The sequence below is a fragment of the Mytilus trossulus genome, chromosome 3 (assembly GCF_036588685.1).
Source record: "Mytilus trossulus isolate FHL-02 chromosome 3, PNRI_Mtr1.1.1.hap1, whole genome shotgun sequence".
NCBI classification, from domain to species: Eukaryota; Metazoa; Mollusca; class Bivalvia; order Mytilida; family Mytilidae; genus Mytilus; species Mytilus trossulus.
This window is the reverse complement of record NC_086375.1, coordinates 14,792,965-14,807,945: the sequence shown is the minus strand read 5'-3', so window position 1 is coordinate 14,807,945 and position 14,981 is coordinate 14,792,965. Positions and strand designations below refer to the sequence as shown.

At 30.8% G+C, this 14,981-nt stretch overlaps 1 protein-coding gene across 1 annotated transcript in view; it reads right to left on the bottom strand.

Annotated features, from left to right (window-relative positions):
• Positions 1 to 8,029: 8,029 nt before the first annotated feature.
• The window catches only part of LOC134710429 (hapless 2-like), a 40,772-nt gene continuing 33,820 nt past the window's right edge, over positions 8,030 to 14,981 (bottom strand). Inside the window, exons 18-20 of the mRNA XM_063570787.1 lie at positions 9,427 to 9,524; positions 9,095 to 9,181; positions 8,030 to 8,203 (exon numbers count right to left, since the gene is read on the bottom strand). Coding sequence (XP_063426857.1) covers positions 8,030 to 8,203; positions 9,095 to 9,181; positions 9,427 to 9,524 — 359 coding nt within the window. The remainder of the gene's footprint in view (positions 8,204 to 9,094; positions 9,182 to 9,426; positions 9,525 to 14,981) is intronic.

Genomic DNA, 14,981 nt, shown 5'->3' with positions numbered 1-14,981 from the left:
TTTTTCATGCAGTATAATTGGAAATTCAGAGGAAACTTTGTTGTTTATACAATGGGTGCAGAAAAGGATAAATTGACGAAGAATAAGAGAAATAATTTTAACAAAAAAATTAGTACAGTTATATCAGCTCTTTCCACATAAGTCAATTATCAGCTGTTGTTTTTTTTTCATCAGTTTTCAGTCACAAGGTTTTTTTTTAATTTGATTAATTATTCTTTTTATTACATTTACTTTTAAATGGATATGAATTTGAAAAGGGAAAGAACAATATAATCTTTTTTATGCATTTGCAATTTTGTTTAAGGGGTGAACTTGATGTCACCCCCCAATGTCTAGACTTTGTATGACATATCAGAAGAGGGAAATTATTGGGATCCAGGTAATAATGGCATTTAACAGTAACCATTGTTATTTGTAATAATTATTCATGTTCATTAACATGTTCTGTTGATTTGATGTGTTTTATTTGTATACTATGCAATTTATGTAATTTGTGCTCATTCTATAAAGTGGCATACATGTAGTTTTAATTCAATCATTTTTTTTGTGTGTACATAGTTAATATCACTGGTATTTGGGTTTATTGTAAATACTGCTAAAACAGTTAAAACAATTGGGAAACTTTCATAACATTAACATAATCATGCTTTTAAACGATTTTAATGTCAATACAAAAATGAAAAGATAAGGAAGCTGAAGAAGTATTGTAAATTCCATCATTTGGCCTTTGGAATTGCAAAAATATTTCGTTTTTTTTTTAAGCCTTTCTAAATACAGTAAATTTTGTTGATATATTTTAAATAAATTGAATGATTTAATCAAGACATGTTTGTGCAGAGATGTCATTTATTATGCTATAAATATAATGAAATTGACAATCATAAATTGAGCCAAAGCTTAATGTTAGAAAAGTATTTGAATCACATTAAAATCTTAGTAACAGAAATTACAGAATACCTTTTTGGGTAAAGCCTAATCATTACTTCTTCTTTAAATAAACCTTTTGAAAAAAAATAGCATTTGTCATGCAGAGGCAACATTTTATTTTATCAAATTTTAATATCAGTAGAAAGAGATAAATCATTTTCTATTGGTGTAGGCATATAATGAGTTTGTTTTGTGTTTTTTTTGTGTTTCTATTATCAGTTATTAAAGGCCATCTAGAAAGTTTCTGAATTCAAGAATTGAATGCCTCTGGTGCTTTTTTATAAGTTCAGCCTTGTTCATGGCTTTATACATATCAAAAGATATCATGCCATAATTAATTCAAGATATTATACCTCTTCATATTCTTAATTGGGAATGATACATATATTTCTATTTTTTTAGTAACACACTATCTATGTCTTTCCTAATTGTAAGGACTTGGAATTAGTTCTTAATATTTTCAATCATTTTTACTGCAAGAATTATTGGGATATTAGATCTGCTAACCTGTAAACAAGACTCTCTGTTGGTGCTTCCTGTTATTAAAATGGTGCAGATTATATTTCATTGAACAGGTGCTCATTGCTATTTTTTCTAGAAGTATATATACATATCAAAAGAAGGTTGTTTTATTTTTGAATTTTATAGATTATTAAATAAACAGAATAAAAAATATGCTTGTTATTTTCTTGTAACAAATTATGCATGTAACTATAAGTTTTTATGTTCAGATATGAAACCTTTTGTATTGATTGACGGCTGCTTGCTTAAGGTCAAACATGTGTTTTCAAAATACTGTGGATTCATTAATATTCGTGGGATACCAATTTTCGTGGGTACCACGAATTCATATGTTCAACGAATTACCAATTTGCTATAGGCTTTGTACAAAGAAATCAACAACCCTTGAATTCAAATATCTACGAAAATGTAAGTTTTCCTCAATCCACAAAAATTGATACCCACGAACATTAATGAATTTACAGTATCTTAAGACTCAAATTGATTCTATTACCTTATTATTTTGTTAGGATAATCTAGACAACTCTTTTATTGTTCTTCTTCATCTTGTCAATTGTCAGTTTAGTTTTCTATGTTGTGTCATGTGTACTATTGTTTGTCTGTTTGTCTTTTTCATTTTTAGCCATGGTGTTGTCAGTTTGTTTTAGATTTATGAGTTTGACTGTCCCTTTGGTATCTTTCGTCCCTCTTTTTTCCTCTTCTTTGTTAAAAATCTTCAACCATCAGCCAAGAGGCACACACTGATTAGCAAAATCAATGGATCCCTAGGGTTCACCTAAATGGTACTTTTGACACTCTTTGTAGGATAATTATCTCATTGGCAAACATATCACATCTTATTGTAATATACATAGTGAGGCCTTCCCACAAATTGAGTGCAGAAGGTTGTGATTTCAAACCACAGCCTGGTCAAACCAAAGATTTTAACATTGATAGATTATGCTTCTTTATTAAGCATACCACATTTAAGAGTTAGAGCAAAGAATGGTCCCCTTAGAGTATAAATAATGTGTCTCAGTAGAGTAGCATGTTTTTCTGTTGACTGATATATTGTGAAATTCCACATTTTAAATCTGACTAGTACAAAGCAGTTTAAATATTCCATTACCAAACTTATGTGTGGTTTCAGAGGGGTTGTAATGACAATCTAATGCAGCAGTATATTTCGGCCAATATTCTGGCTCCAAAGAGGTAAATGCCCAGAAAAGAAATGAATAATAATTTCCTCCTTTATATTATCTACAAATTTGCAATGACAAGAACAGGACTGATAGGTAGCTAGGTCAAAAACATTTTAAAAACAATGCTTAACTTTGTTACATGGAGTATAATAAGCAAACACATATTTCCAAAATCATTAAACAATCAACACAAGTAACAAAATTTATTATAGCAATAAAAATTTTACAATTATGAACAATAAGGTGCTAAAAACATAGAACTGAAACAAAGAGACTTGTGTCGTGTCTATATGGCACTTTGATATATATGCTTTAAGATCTCACAATTATAACAACAGTTTATCATATCTTATATATACATTACACAGTGCTTAAAAATACTATTGAAGGGTCTATATATAGCATAACACAACTATATTGTCCTCTAGGCTTTTATAAAAATTGAATGATTTGGATGTCCAAAACAGCTCAACATTCTTGATAGAAAATTTTAACATCAATTATGAATAGAATTTAATTAAATCCATAATAAGGACTTCTTGTCATGAGTATTGTTATAATATCCAGAATTTTCAATGGTAATTCAAACTTGATGTATTAGCATAAAATCAGACTTATAACTGACCAAAATCAAATTGTCATGATGTATCTAAAAACCACAACATTTTAATTTAAGTAGAACTTTGAAAAATAAAGATCTAAGTGAGTCTTTGTCTCTTGTATAACACCATGCTTCCATTATTTCAGTTTATAAACAAATCCATTTCCTAACTTGACATGTTTTGAATTAATTTTGGTTATTGTAAATATATTGATACCAAAATTTGATATACTGTTATCATCATAATGTAGTGATTAAATAAGTTTAGCTGAAATACAGTATGCAATTTGAAAAATGTAGATAAGGAAATTTTCCTTACAATTGCATTTTCTTTATAATTGCTCTACTAAGGCAGTCATATCTGAAAATAAAAATGTTGCAGAAGTTAAGAGTAAAAGTGTGTAGAATTTCTTGTTTACAAACTTTAAAATTTTAGTGGAACAGTTTAAATAATTCTGTCAAAATAAGAATGACTGAAAATTTTATTGTATATGTTAGCGGCAATAAGTGAAATTAGGCATTAAGCTTAAATCCTAGGCAATAAGCTAACGCCTAGGCATTACGTTATTGCCTGAAATTTTCAGGCTTTAAGCTTATTTCCTGAAATCTGATGATGATTATTCATCCTATTGCCGAACATAATTTTAGGCAATAAGTAAACTGGAATTTATGCATATTTGGTGATTTATTCTTGATTTAAAGTCGTTTCTTCATCTAATATTACATGTATAAATATACATTCATTTGATAGATCTTCAAATTTAGTAAGTTTAGTAATTTTAGCAGTTAAAATACAGAATTAACTCATTACAAATACATTCATGGTTTCGTGGTATTACAAAATATTAAAAAGATTTAAAAAAGTGATTGTATCCAAAAAAAAGGGGGAGATTCTTTGAAGTAATTATAATATTTATTTGAAAATGTGTACACTTCACGAATCGAGCTGGTTTGAACTGGTCAAAAGATGACAAAATTAAGATAAGATATTTGCTCACATCATTTTTCATTTTTATACGACCGCAAATTTTGAAAAAAAATTCGTCGTATATTGCTATCACGTTGGCGTCGTCGTCTGCGTCGTCGTCGTTGTCCGAATACTTTTAGTTTTCGCATTCTAACTTTAGTAAAAGTGAATAGAACTCTATGAAATTTTAACACAAGGTTTATGACCATAAAAGGAAGGTTGGTATTGATTTTGGGAGTTTTGGTCCCAACATTTTAGGAATTAGGGGCCAAAAAGGGCCCAAATAAGCATTTTCTTGGTTTTCACACTATAACTTTAGTTTAAGTTAATAGAAATCTATGAAATTTTGACACAAGGTTTATGACCACAAAAGAGAGGTTGGGATTGATTTTGGGAGTTTTGGTTTCAACAGTTTAGGAATTAGGGGCCAAAAAAGGGCCCAAATAAGCATTATTCTTGGTTTTCGCACAATTACTTTAGTTTAAGTTAATAGAAATCAATGAAATTTAAACACAATGTTTATGACCACAAAAGGAAGATTGGTATTGATTTTGGGAGTTTAGGTCCCAACAGTTTAGGAATTAGGGGCCAAAAAGGGACCCAAATAAGCATTTTTCTTGGTTTTCGCACCATAATGTTAGTATAAGTAAATAGAAATCAATGAAATTTAAACACAATGTTAATGACCATAAAAGGAAGGTTGGTAGTGATTTTGGGAGTTTTGGTCCCAACAGTTTAGGAAAAAGGGGCCCAAAGAGTCCAAAATTAAACTTTGTTTGATTTCATCAAAATTGAATAATTGGGGTTCTTTGATATGCCGAATCTAACTGTGTATGTAGATTCTTAACTTTTAGTCCCTTTTTCAAATTGGTCTACATTAAGGTCCAAAGGGTCCAAAATTAAACTTAGTTTGATTTTGACAAAAAATGAATCGGTTGGGTTCTTTGATATGTTGAATCTAAAAATGTGCTTAGATTCTTGATTATTGGTCCAGTTTTCAAGTTGGTCCAAATCTGGGTCCAAAATTAAACTTTATTTGATTTCATCAAAAATTGAATAAATGGGGTTCTTTGATATGCCAAATCTAACTGTGTATGTAGATTCTTCCATTTGTGGTCCCGTTTTCAAATTGGCCTACATTAAGGTCCAAAGGGTCCAAAATTAAACTAAGTTTGATTTTAACAAAAATTAAATTCTTGGGCCTCTTTGATATGCTGAATCTAGACATGTACTTAGTTTTTTGATTATGGGCCCAGTTTTCAAGTTGGTCCAAATCAGGATCTAAAATTATTATATTAAGTATTGTGCAATAGCAAGTCTTTTCAATTGCACAGTATTGTGCAATTACAAGAAATATCTAATTTCACAATATTGTGAAATAGCAATTTTTTTTTTAATTAGAGTTATCTTTCTTTGTTCAGAATAGTAAGCAAGAAATATCTTATTGCAATAATTTTTTTTAATTGGAGTTATCTTTCTTTGACCAGAATCAACTTAAATCTTTGTTATATACAATATACAATGTATATTCAATTTTTACTACCACTCTGTGGTTAAAGTTTTTAGAATTTAATAACTTTCTTAAACTATTCTAGGTTTGTACCAAACTTGGACAGAAGCTTGTTTATGATGATAAGATAGTATCCAGAAGTAAATTTTGTAAAAATAAAATTCCATTTTTTCCGTATTTTTCTTATAAATGGACTTAGTTTTTCTGCGGGGAAACATTACATTCACTCTGTGGTTACAGTTTTTAAAATTTTAATAACTTTCTTTTACTATCCTGGGTTTGTACCATACTTGGACAGAAGCTTATTTATGATCATAAGATAGTTTCCAGAAGTAAATTTTGTAAAAAGATAACTCCATTTTTTCTGTATTTTACTTTTAAATGGACTTAGATTTTCTTCCAGTTAACATTACATACAGTCTGCAGTTAAAGTTTTCAAAACATTTATTAGATTCAATAACTATCCTAGATTTTTGCCAAATTTGGACAGAAGCTTCTTACAATCAAAAGATAGTATCAAGAGGAATATTTTTATTGATTTTTTTCCTCATTTTTGTTGAGCCTGCGATTTACAGCAATATTAGGCGAGACACTGGGTTCCGCGGAACCCTTACACATTTTTTATATATAGGATGAAACTGGGTCCTGTAGTTTTGCCTTTGTAAAATTAAGATTTTTTTCTTTGGCTTATATTCAAACGTAGAAATAAAGTAAAATAGTTGAAGTACTCAATATTTATATGAAAGATGAGCAAGATTTGCCTTTGAACTTTTAAGTAAGTCTTCGAATTCAGTTCCCTCAAAGCAAAAAATGATTTTACCGATTATATATTTAATTTCAACTATACTTGCAGTTAGTTTTTTCAATTCTTATATAAAACATTGTTATATTTTTTTACCTATGTTTTGTTTCAAGAGTTTAAATGTACAATTATAATATCAAAATTATTTATTACCCTTTAATTCAAGGATGTTTACCTCTGAGGAGCCAAAAATTTCTAGAATAAAACTGTTTATCTTAACCTGATGACTGTAAAAAAATCATTGGTGTAGAAAAAAATCATATGGTGGTGCCCTTCTATTTTTGCTATGACCTTTTGATAGTACCAAATTTTGATAATTTTCCCATTTTTCTTCCTTTTTTACCTATTTTGGGGCTATTTTGGTGAGAAAAAAATTACAGTTCCACAATTTAACTTTTTCTAACTGAAAGGTCAGAAGAATATATCCTTAAATCTAATTATTATTTTTTAATAATTTATCGGTTTTTTTTTAAATTAAAACTACTGATACAATATTTCATTTTTTTTTCATTTGCTATTTTCTTTACGCCAATATCTTGGACATTCCAGTAAAGATAATCATATAAAGAGGGGCGAAAGATACCAGAGGAACAGTCACACTCATAAATCGAAAATAAACTGACAACAGTATGGCTAAAAAAGTCTAAACAGACAAATAATAGTTCACAAGAAACAACATAGAAAACATTACGAAATCCACCAAAAAAGAATATCTTATAGGACCGTTTCGAGTAACAGGCCCCAGTTCTCAAAATGTTATCATGTAACAAATATATTTTTATTTAAATGAATAAATGTCTTTTATTTACACTCATTTATATTTTAGGCATTAAGCTTAATGCCTGCACACATTTTTCAGGATTTAAGCTTAAATCCTAGGATTTAAGACTAATGCCTAACATCATTTAGGCAATGACTTACTGCCTAGGCGTTAGCTTATTGCCTAGGATTTAAGCTTAATGCCTAAATTCACTTATTGCCGCTAACATATACATGTAATGCATCAAAACATATTAAACATATTAATCCTCCCTAAAGCAACACCTGTCTAGTCTGAATCTTCACATGAATAAAGGTATATATCATTTTGATATCTGATTTACATATAAATGCTGTGGCGTATTTATATGTTGATACAAAAAAAAAGGTACAAATGCAACTCTTGAGGTTTTTCTGAACATGAACATATATAATTTTATCAAATTTCAACAATTCAATACAATAACATACAAATGGTATTACTAAGGATCCATTTATTTTAGTGTGTACTAATTTTAATTGCTTGGGGAAAAATCTGCATACAAGCCTTTAGAAAATTGGTAATTCGTTGAATATTTAGCTCATATGATCAATGAAAATTGGTATCCAATGGAAAACCAATGATCCACAGTATAACAAAGAAATGAAACAGACTGATCACGTGGTAAACAGATCCATACTATAAAATTATGCTAAAACTTTTCATAGTCCCTTATCAATGTAATACATAACTGATTAAGACAAAAGAATGACATTTAAATCAATGTTTGTTATACTTGAATGTAATAAGTGTATTTAGACAAGGATAGAGTGGCCCTGTGGTAATGTATTGGTGTACGGCTGTGGCATTCATTTCGGTTACGAACTGTAACGGATGAACAATTTGTTGAGGATTCACTAGCTTCCTTGCTTTACCTTGTATATTTTCACACATCTGAAATAAAAATCGTAAAATATGTGGTGACTAAACATATAGTTCAATCTATGATTTCATCTAATCAATGTGACAATCTTATAAAATCAAATGCAAGAAAAAAGGATTTTGCAAGGATTTATTGTGAAGCAGTAGAAATATAGATTATTGCTGGTTTTTCAAATGATGGTGTTTTAATGGTATCCAAAGGTGATAATCCCTAAGATAGGTTGTAGAAACATCCTACAGTTTGAAAGACAATCGATAGTCTGGACAGTATACACCTTGACTCATGACAAGTATTGTTATATTTGAAATTAAGAGAAATTCTTTACAAAGTTTTGAAAAATGCTGATATAACAGAGATCAATATTGGTTTTATCATTGCTGAAGTCTCCTATGGTTATTTTTTTCAAAATCATCTGATGGAGAGTTGATTTATTGGCAAGGTTACCATATGATCATATCTATTTAATTTCTTGAAATAATAATGGTGTTATTACACCTGTACATAGCGACTCTTCTGACTCAAATTACCTTTATGGTGGACATTTCGTCCATCCAGTCCATCCAGGGTATCACCAGTGCAGTAGTCAACATTTCGGTGTTGACATAAATATCAATAATGTGGTCATTTTTATAAACATCCTGTCTACAAAACTTTGAATTTTTCGAAAACTAAGGATTTTCTTATCCCAGGCATAAATTAACTTAGCCTTATTTGGCACAAGTTATTGGAATTTTGGATCCTCGATGCTCTTTAAACTTTGTATGTGTTTGGCTTTTATATATTTTGATATGAGCGTCACTGATGAGTCTTATGTGAACGAAATGCGCATCTGGCCTACTAAATTATAATCCTGGTACTTTTTATAATTATTATATTGTAGAGCCTATATTTATCAAACTTACCTGTACATTGTATGGTCCTAACTCAAACTTATATCTTCTACCATTTCTAGACAATAATCCACATAAACTATAACATTGCCCGGAGTTCTGAAAGAAAAGCCAATAATCATTATCAATTACTTTGTCCAAAAAAGCTTGAAATTTGTTTCATCATTCTTTTTTAAAAAAATTTGACAATTGCTATGCCATTAATGACATAATTTCTGCATCCCTATAAATATGGTTGAATACTTCAGACATCTTCAAAGCAATACCTTGATATATGAGGATATAGTTATAAAAAAGTAGAAAAACAGTTTGTTCAAATCTTCTTCAATCATCATCCTTCTTACCTTCAAAATAGTTGATTGTCTTTGGTAGTTAAAGAAAACATGGTCAAGATCTAGAAGTGCCTGTATTGGTATTTTTCTGTTCAAAGTTCTTCGAAGACCTAAAATAAAATGAAAATTCTATGCCATATGCAGTATGATATAATAGTAAAACATAGGGTGTCATGGTATTATAATGTTTGGTGTCGTGTTATTACATGTATAATGTAGGGTGCCATGGTATCATAATGTAGGGTGTCATGGTATTACATGTATAATATAGGGTAATATGGTATTATAATGTTGGGTGTCATGGTATTATAATGTAGGTTGTCATGGTAGTATAATGTAGGGTATTTCAATGTAGTTTAATAATGTAGAATGTTTCCGAACAATCATGACATTCTACATTGAACTTCTGTATAGGGTGTCATGATAGTTCTATGTAAGGTGTCATGATAGTTCTATGTAGATGTCATGGTAGTACAATGTAGATTGTCATGATAGTTCTAGGTAGGGTGTCATGATAGTTCAATGTAGATTGTCATGATAGTTCTAGGTAGGGTGTCATGATAGTTCAATGTAGATTGTCATGATAGTTCTAGGTAGGGTGTCATGACAGTTCTAGGTAGGATGTCATGATAGTTCTAGGTAGGGTGTCATGATAGTTCTAGGTAGGGTGTCATGATAGTTCTAGGTAGGGTGTCATGATAGTTCTATGTAGGTTGTCATGATATTTCTATGTTAGGTGTCATGATAGTTCTATGTAGATGTCATGGTAGTACAATGTTGATTGATATGGTAGTACAATGCAGATTGTCATGGTAGTACAATGTAGGATGGCATGGTAGTACAATGTAGATTGTAATGGTAGTACAATGCAGATTGTCATGGTAGTACAATGTAGATTGTAATGGTAGTACAATGTAGATTGTAATGGTAGTACAATGTAGATTGTAATGGTAGTACAATGTAGATTGTCATGGTAGTACAATGTAGATTGTAATGGTAGTACAGTGTAGATTGTAATGGTAGTACAATGTAGATTGTAATGGTAGTACAATGCAGATTGTCATGGTAGTACAATGTAGATTGTAATGGTAGTACAATGTAGATTGTAATGGTAGTACAATGTAGATTGTAATGGTAGTACAATGTAGATTGTAATGGTAGTACAATGTAGATTGTAATGGTAGTACAATGCAGATTGTCATGGTAGTACAATGTAGGATGGCATGGTAGTACAATGTAGATTGTAATGGTAGTACAATGCAGATTGTCATGGTAGTACAATGTAGATTGTAATGGTAGTACAATGTAGATTGTAATGGTAGTACAATGTAGATTGTAATGGTAGTACAATGCAGATTGTAATGGTAGTACAATGTAGATTGTAATGGTAGTACAATGCAGATTGTCATGGTAGTACAATGTAGGATGGCATGGTAGTACAATGTAGATTGTAATGGTAGTACAATGTAGATTGTAATGGTAGTACAATGTAGATTGTAATGGTAGTACAATGTAGATTGTAATGGTAGTACAATGTAGATTGTCATGGTAGTACAATGTAGATTGTCATGGTAGTACAATGTAGATTGTCATGGTAGTACAATGTAGATTGTCATGGTAGTACAATGTAGATTGTCATGGTAGTACAATGTAGATTGTAATGGTAGTACAGTGTAGATTGTAATGGTAGTACAATGTAGATTGTAATGGTAGTACAATGCAGATTGTCATGGTAGTACAATGTAGATTGTCATGGTAGTACAATGTAGATTGTAATGGTAGTACAGTGTAGATTGTAATGGTAGTACAATGTAGATTGTAATGGTAGTACAATGCAGATTGTCATGGTAGTACAATGTAGGATGGCATGGTAGTACAATGTAGATTGTAATGGTAGTACAATGCAGATTGTCATGGTAGTACAATGTAGATTGTAATGGTAGTACAATGTAGATTGTAATGGTAGTACAATGTAGATTGTAATGGTAGTACAATGTAGATTGTAATGGTAGTACAATGCAGATTGTCATGGTAGTACAATGTAGGATGGCATGGTAGTACAATGTAGATTGTAATGGTAGTACAATGCAGATTGTCATGGTAGTACAATGTAGATTGTAATGGTAGTACAATGTAGATTGTAATGGTAGTACAATGTAGATTGTAATGGTAGTACAGTGTAGATTGTAATGGTAGTACAATGTAGATTGTAATGGTAGTACAATGCAGATTGTCATGGTAGTACAATGTAGATTGTAATGGTAGTACAATGTAGATTGTAATGGTAGTACAATGTAGATTGTCATGGTAGTACAATGTAGATTGTAATGGTAGTACAATGCAGATTGTAATGGTAGTACAATGTAGATTGTCATGGTAGTACAATGTAGATTGTCATGGTAGTACAATGCAGATTGTCATGGTAGTACAATGTAGATTGTAATGGTAGTACAATGTAGATTGTAATGGTAGTACAATGTAGATTGTAATGGTAGTACAATGCAGATTGTCATGGTAGTACAATGTAGATTGTAATGGTAGTACAATGTAGATTGTAATGGTAGTACAATGTAGATTGTAATGGTAGTACAATGTAGATTGTAATGGTAGTACAATGTAGATTGTAATGGTAGTACAATGTAGATTGTAATGGTAGTACAATGTAGATTGTCATGGTAGTACAATGTAGATTGTAATGGTAGTACAATGTAGATTGTCATGGTAGTACAATGTAGATTGTAATGGTAGTACAGTGTAGATTGTAATGGTAGTACAATGTAGATTGTAATGGTAGTACAATGCAGATTGTCATGGTAGTACAATGTAGGATGGCATGGTAGTACAATGTAGATTGTAATGGTAGTACAATGCAGATTGTCATGGTAGTACAATGTAGATTGTAATGGTAGTACAATGTAGATTGTAATGGTAGTACAATGCAGATTGTCATGGTAGTACAATGTAGGATGGCATGGTAGTACAATGTAGATTGTAATGGTAGTACAATGCAGATTGTCATGGTAGTACAATGTAGATTGTAATGGTAGTACAATGTAGATTGTAATGGTAGTACAATGTAGATTGTAATGGTAGTACAATGTAGATTGTCATGGTAGTACAATGTAGATTGTCATGGTAGTACAATGTAGATTGTAATGGTAGTACAGTGTAGATTGTAATGGTAGTACAATGTAGATTGTAATGGTAGTACAATGCAGATTGTCATGGTAGTACAATGTAGATTGTAATGGTAGTACAATGTAGATTGTCATGGTAGTACAATGTAGATTGTCATGGTAGTACAATGTAGATTGTAATGGTAGTACAATGTAGATTGTCATGGTAGTACAATGTAGATTGTCATGGTAGTACAATGCAGATTGTCATGGTAGTACAATGTAGATTGTAATGGTAGTACAATGTAGATTGTAATGGTAGTACAATGTAGATTGTAATGGTAGTACAATGTAGATTGTCATGGTAGTACAATGTAGATTGTAATGGTAGTACAATGTAGATTGTCATGGTAGTACAATGTAGATTGTAATGGTAGTACAGTGTAGATTGTAATGGTAGTACAGTGTAGATTGTAATGGTAGTACAATGTAGATTGTAATGGAAGTACAATGCAGATTGTCATGGTAGTACAATGTAGATTGTAATGGTAGTACAATGTAGATTGTAATGGTAGTACAATGTAGATTGTAATGGTAGTACAATGTAGATTGTAATGGTAGTACAATGTAGATTGTAATGGTAGTACAATGTAGATTGTCATGGTAGTACAATGTAGATTGTAATGGTAGTACAATGCAGATTGTCATGGTAGTACAATGTAGATTGTCATGGTAGTACAATGTAGATTGTCATGGTAGTACAATGCAGATTGTCATGGTAGTACAATGTAGATTGTAATGGTAGTACAATGCAGATTGTCATGGTAGTACAATGTAGATTGTAATGGTAGTACAATGCAGATTGTAATGGTAGTACAATGTAGATTGTAATGGTAGTACAATGCAGATTGTAATGGTAGTACAATGTAGATTGTCATGGTAGTACAATGTAGATTGTAATGGTAGTACAATGTAGATTGTAATGGTACAATGTAGATTGTAATGGTAGTACAATGCAGATTGTAATGGTAGTACAATGTAGATTGTAATGGTAGTACAATGTAGATTGTAATGGTAGTACAATGCAGATTGTAATGGTAGTACAATGTAGATTGTAATGGTAGTACAATGCAGATTGTAATGGTAGTACAATGCAGATTGTCATGGTAGTACAATGTAGATTGTAATGGTAGTACAATGCAGATTGTAATGGTAGTACAATGTAGATTGTAATGGTAGTACAATGCAGATTGTCATGGTAGTACAATGTAGATTGTAATGGTAGTACAATGCAGATTGTAATGGTAGTACAATGTAGATTGTAATGGTAGTACAATGTAGATTGTAATGGTAGTACAATGTAGATTGTAATGGTAGTACAATGCAGATTGTAATGGTAGTACAATGCAGATTGTCATGGTAGTACAATGTAGATTGTAATGGTAGTACAATGCAGATTGTCATGGTAGTACAATGTAGATTGTAATGGTAGTACAATGCAGATTGTAATGGTAGTACAATGTAGATTGTAATGGTAGTACAATGCAGATTGTAATGGTAGTACAATGTAGATTGTAATGGTAGTACAATGCAGATTGTAATGGTAGTACAATGTAGATTGTAATGGTAGTACAATGCAGATTGTAATGGTAGTACAATGTAGATTGTCATGGTAGTACAATGTAGATTGTAATGGTAGTACAATGTAGATTGTAATGGTAGTACAATGTAGATTGTAATGGTAGTACAATGTAGATTGTAATGGTAGTACAATGTAGATTGTCATGGTAGTACAATGTAGATTGTAATGGTAGTACAATGTAGGATGGCATGGTTGTTCAATGTACCATGTCCACAAGAAGCATCTGGAAACTATATACCAATATCAGAGAAAAAACTTAACAAATCAATTTTTAGGACAAACTTATGCAGTGGTTTTGCAGATAATATGGTTTTAAGATTTTTGTAATCAAAATGAGTTGAACAATTAGGCATGCTTTCTATGTACATCATTTATGTGTACATAAATCAGGTCATCAGTTATCTCGTTTAAATTGTTTTACATTTGTTATTTCAGGGCTTTATATAGCTGACTATATGTGGTATAGGTTTTGCTCTTTGTTAAAGGTTTTACAGTGATGTTTAATTGTGTCATTTGGTCTAGTGTGAAGAGTTGTCTCCTTGGGAAGCATAACACCTTCTTATTTTTATACTCCACCTACAATAGAAGAGGGCCATTATATTTTTCGGTTCATTCCTTCATTTGTCCTACTTTAGGTTAAAGTCATTGGTAAAGGTAGTTTTTGATGAAGATGAAGTCTAATCAAGTTGAAAATAAAAACACATCTTACCTATGAAATAATCCATCTAATTTAATGAGTTTTGACCACAAGTTTTGAAAAAGACAAACAAATTAATGAAAGGTGAAAAATACCAAAGGGACATTCAAAC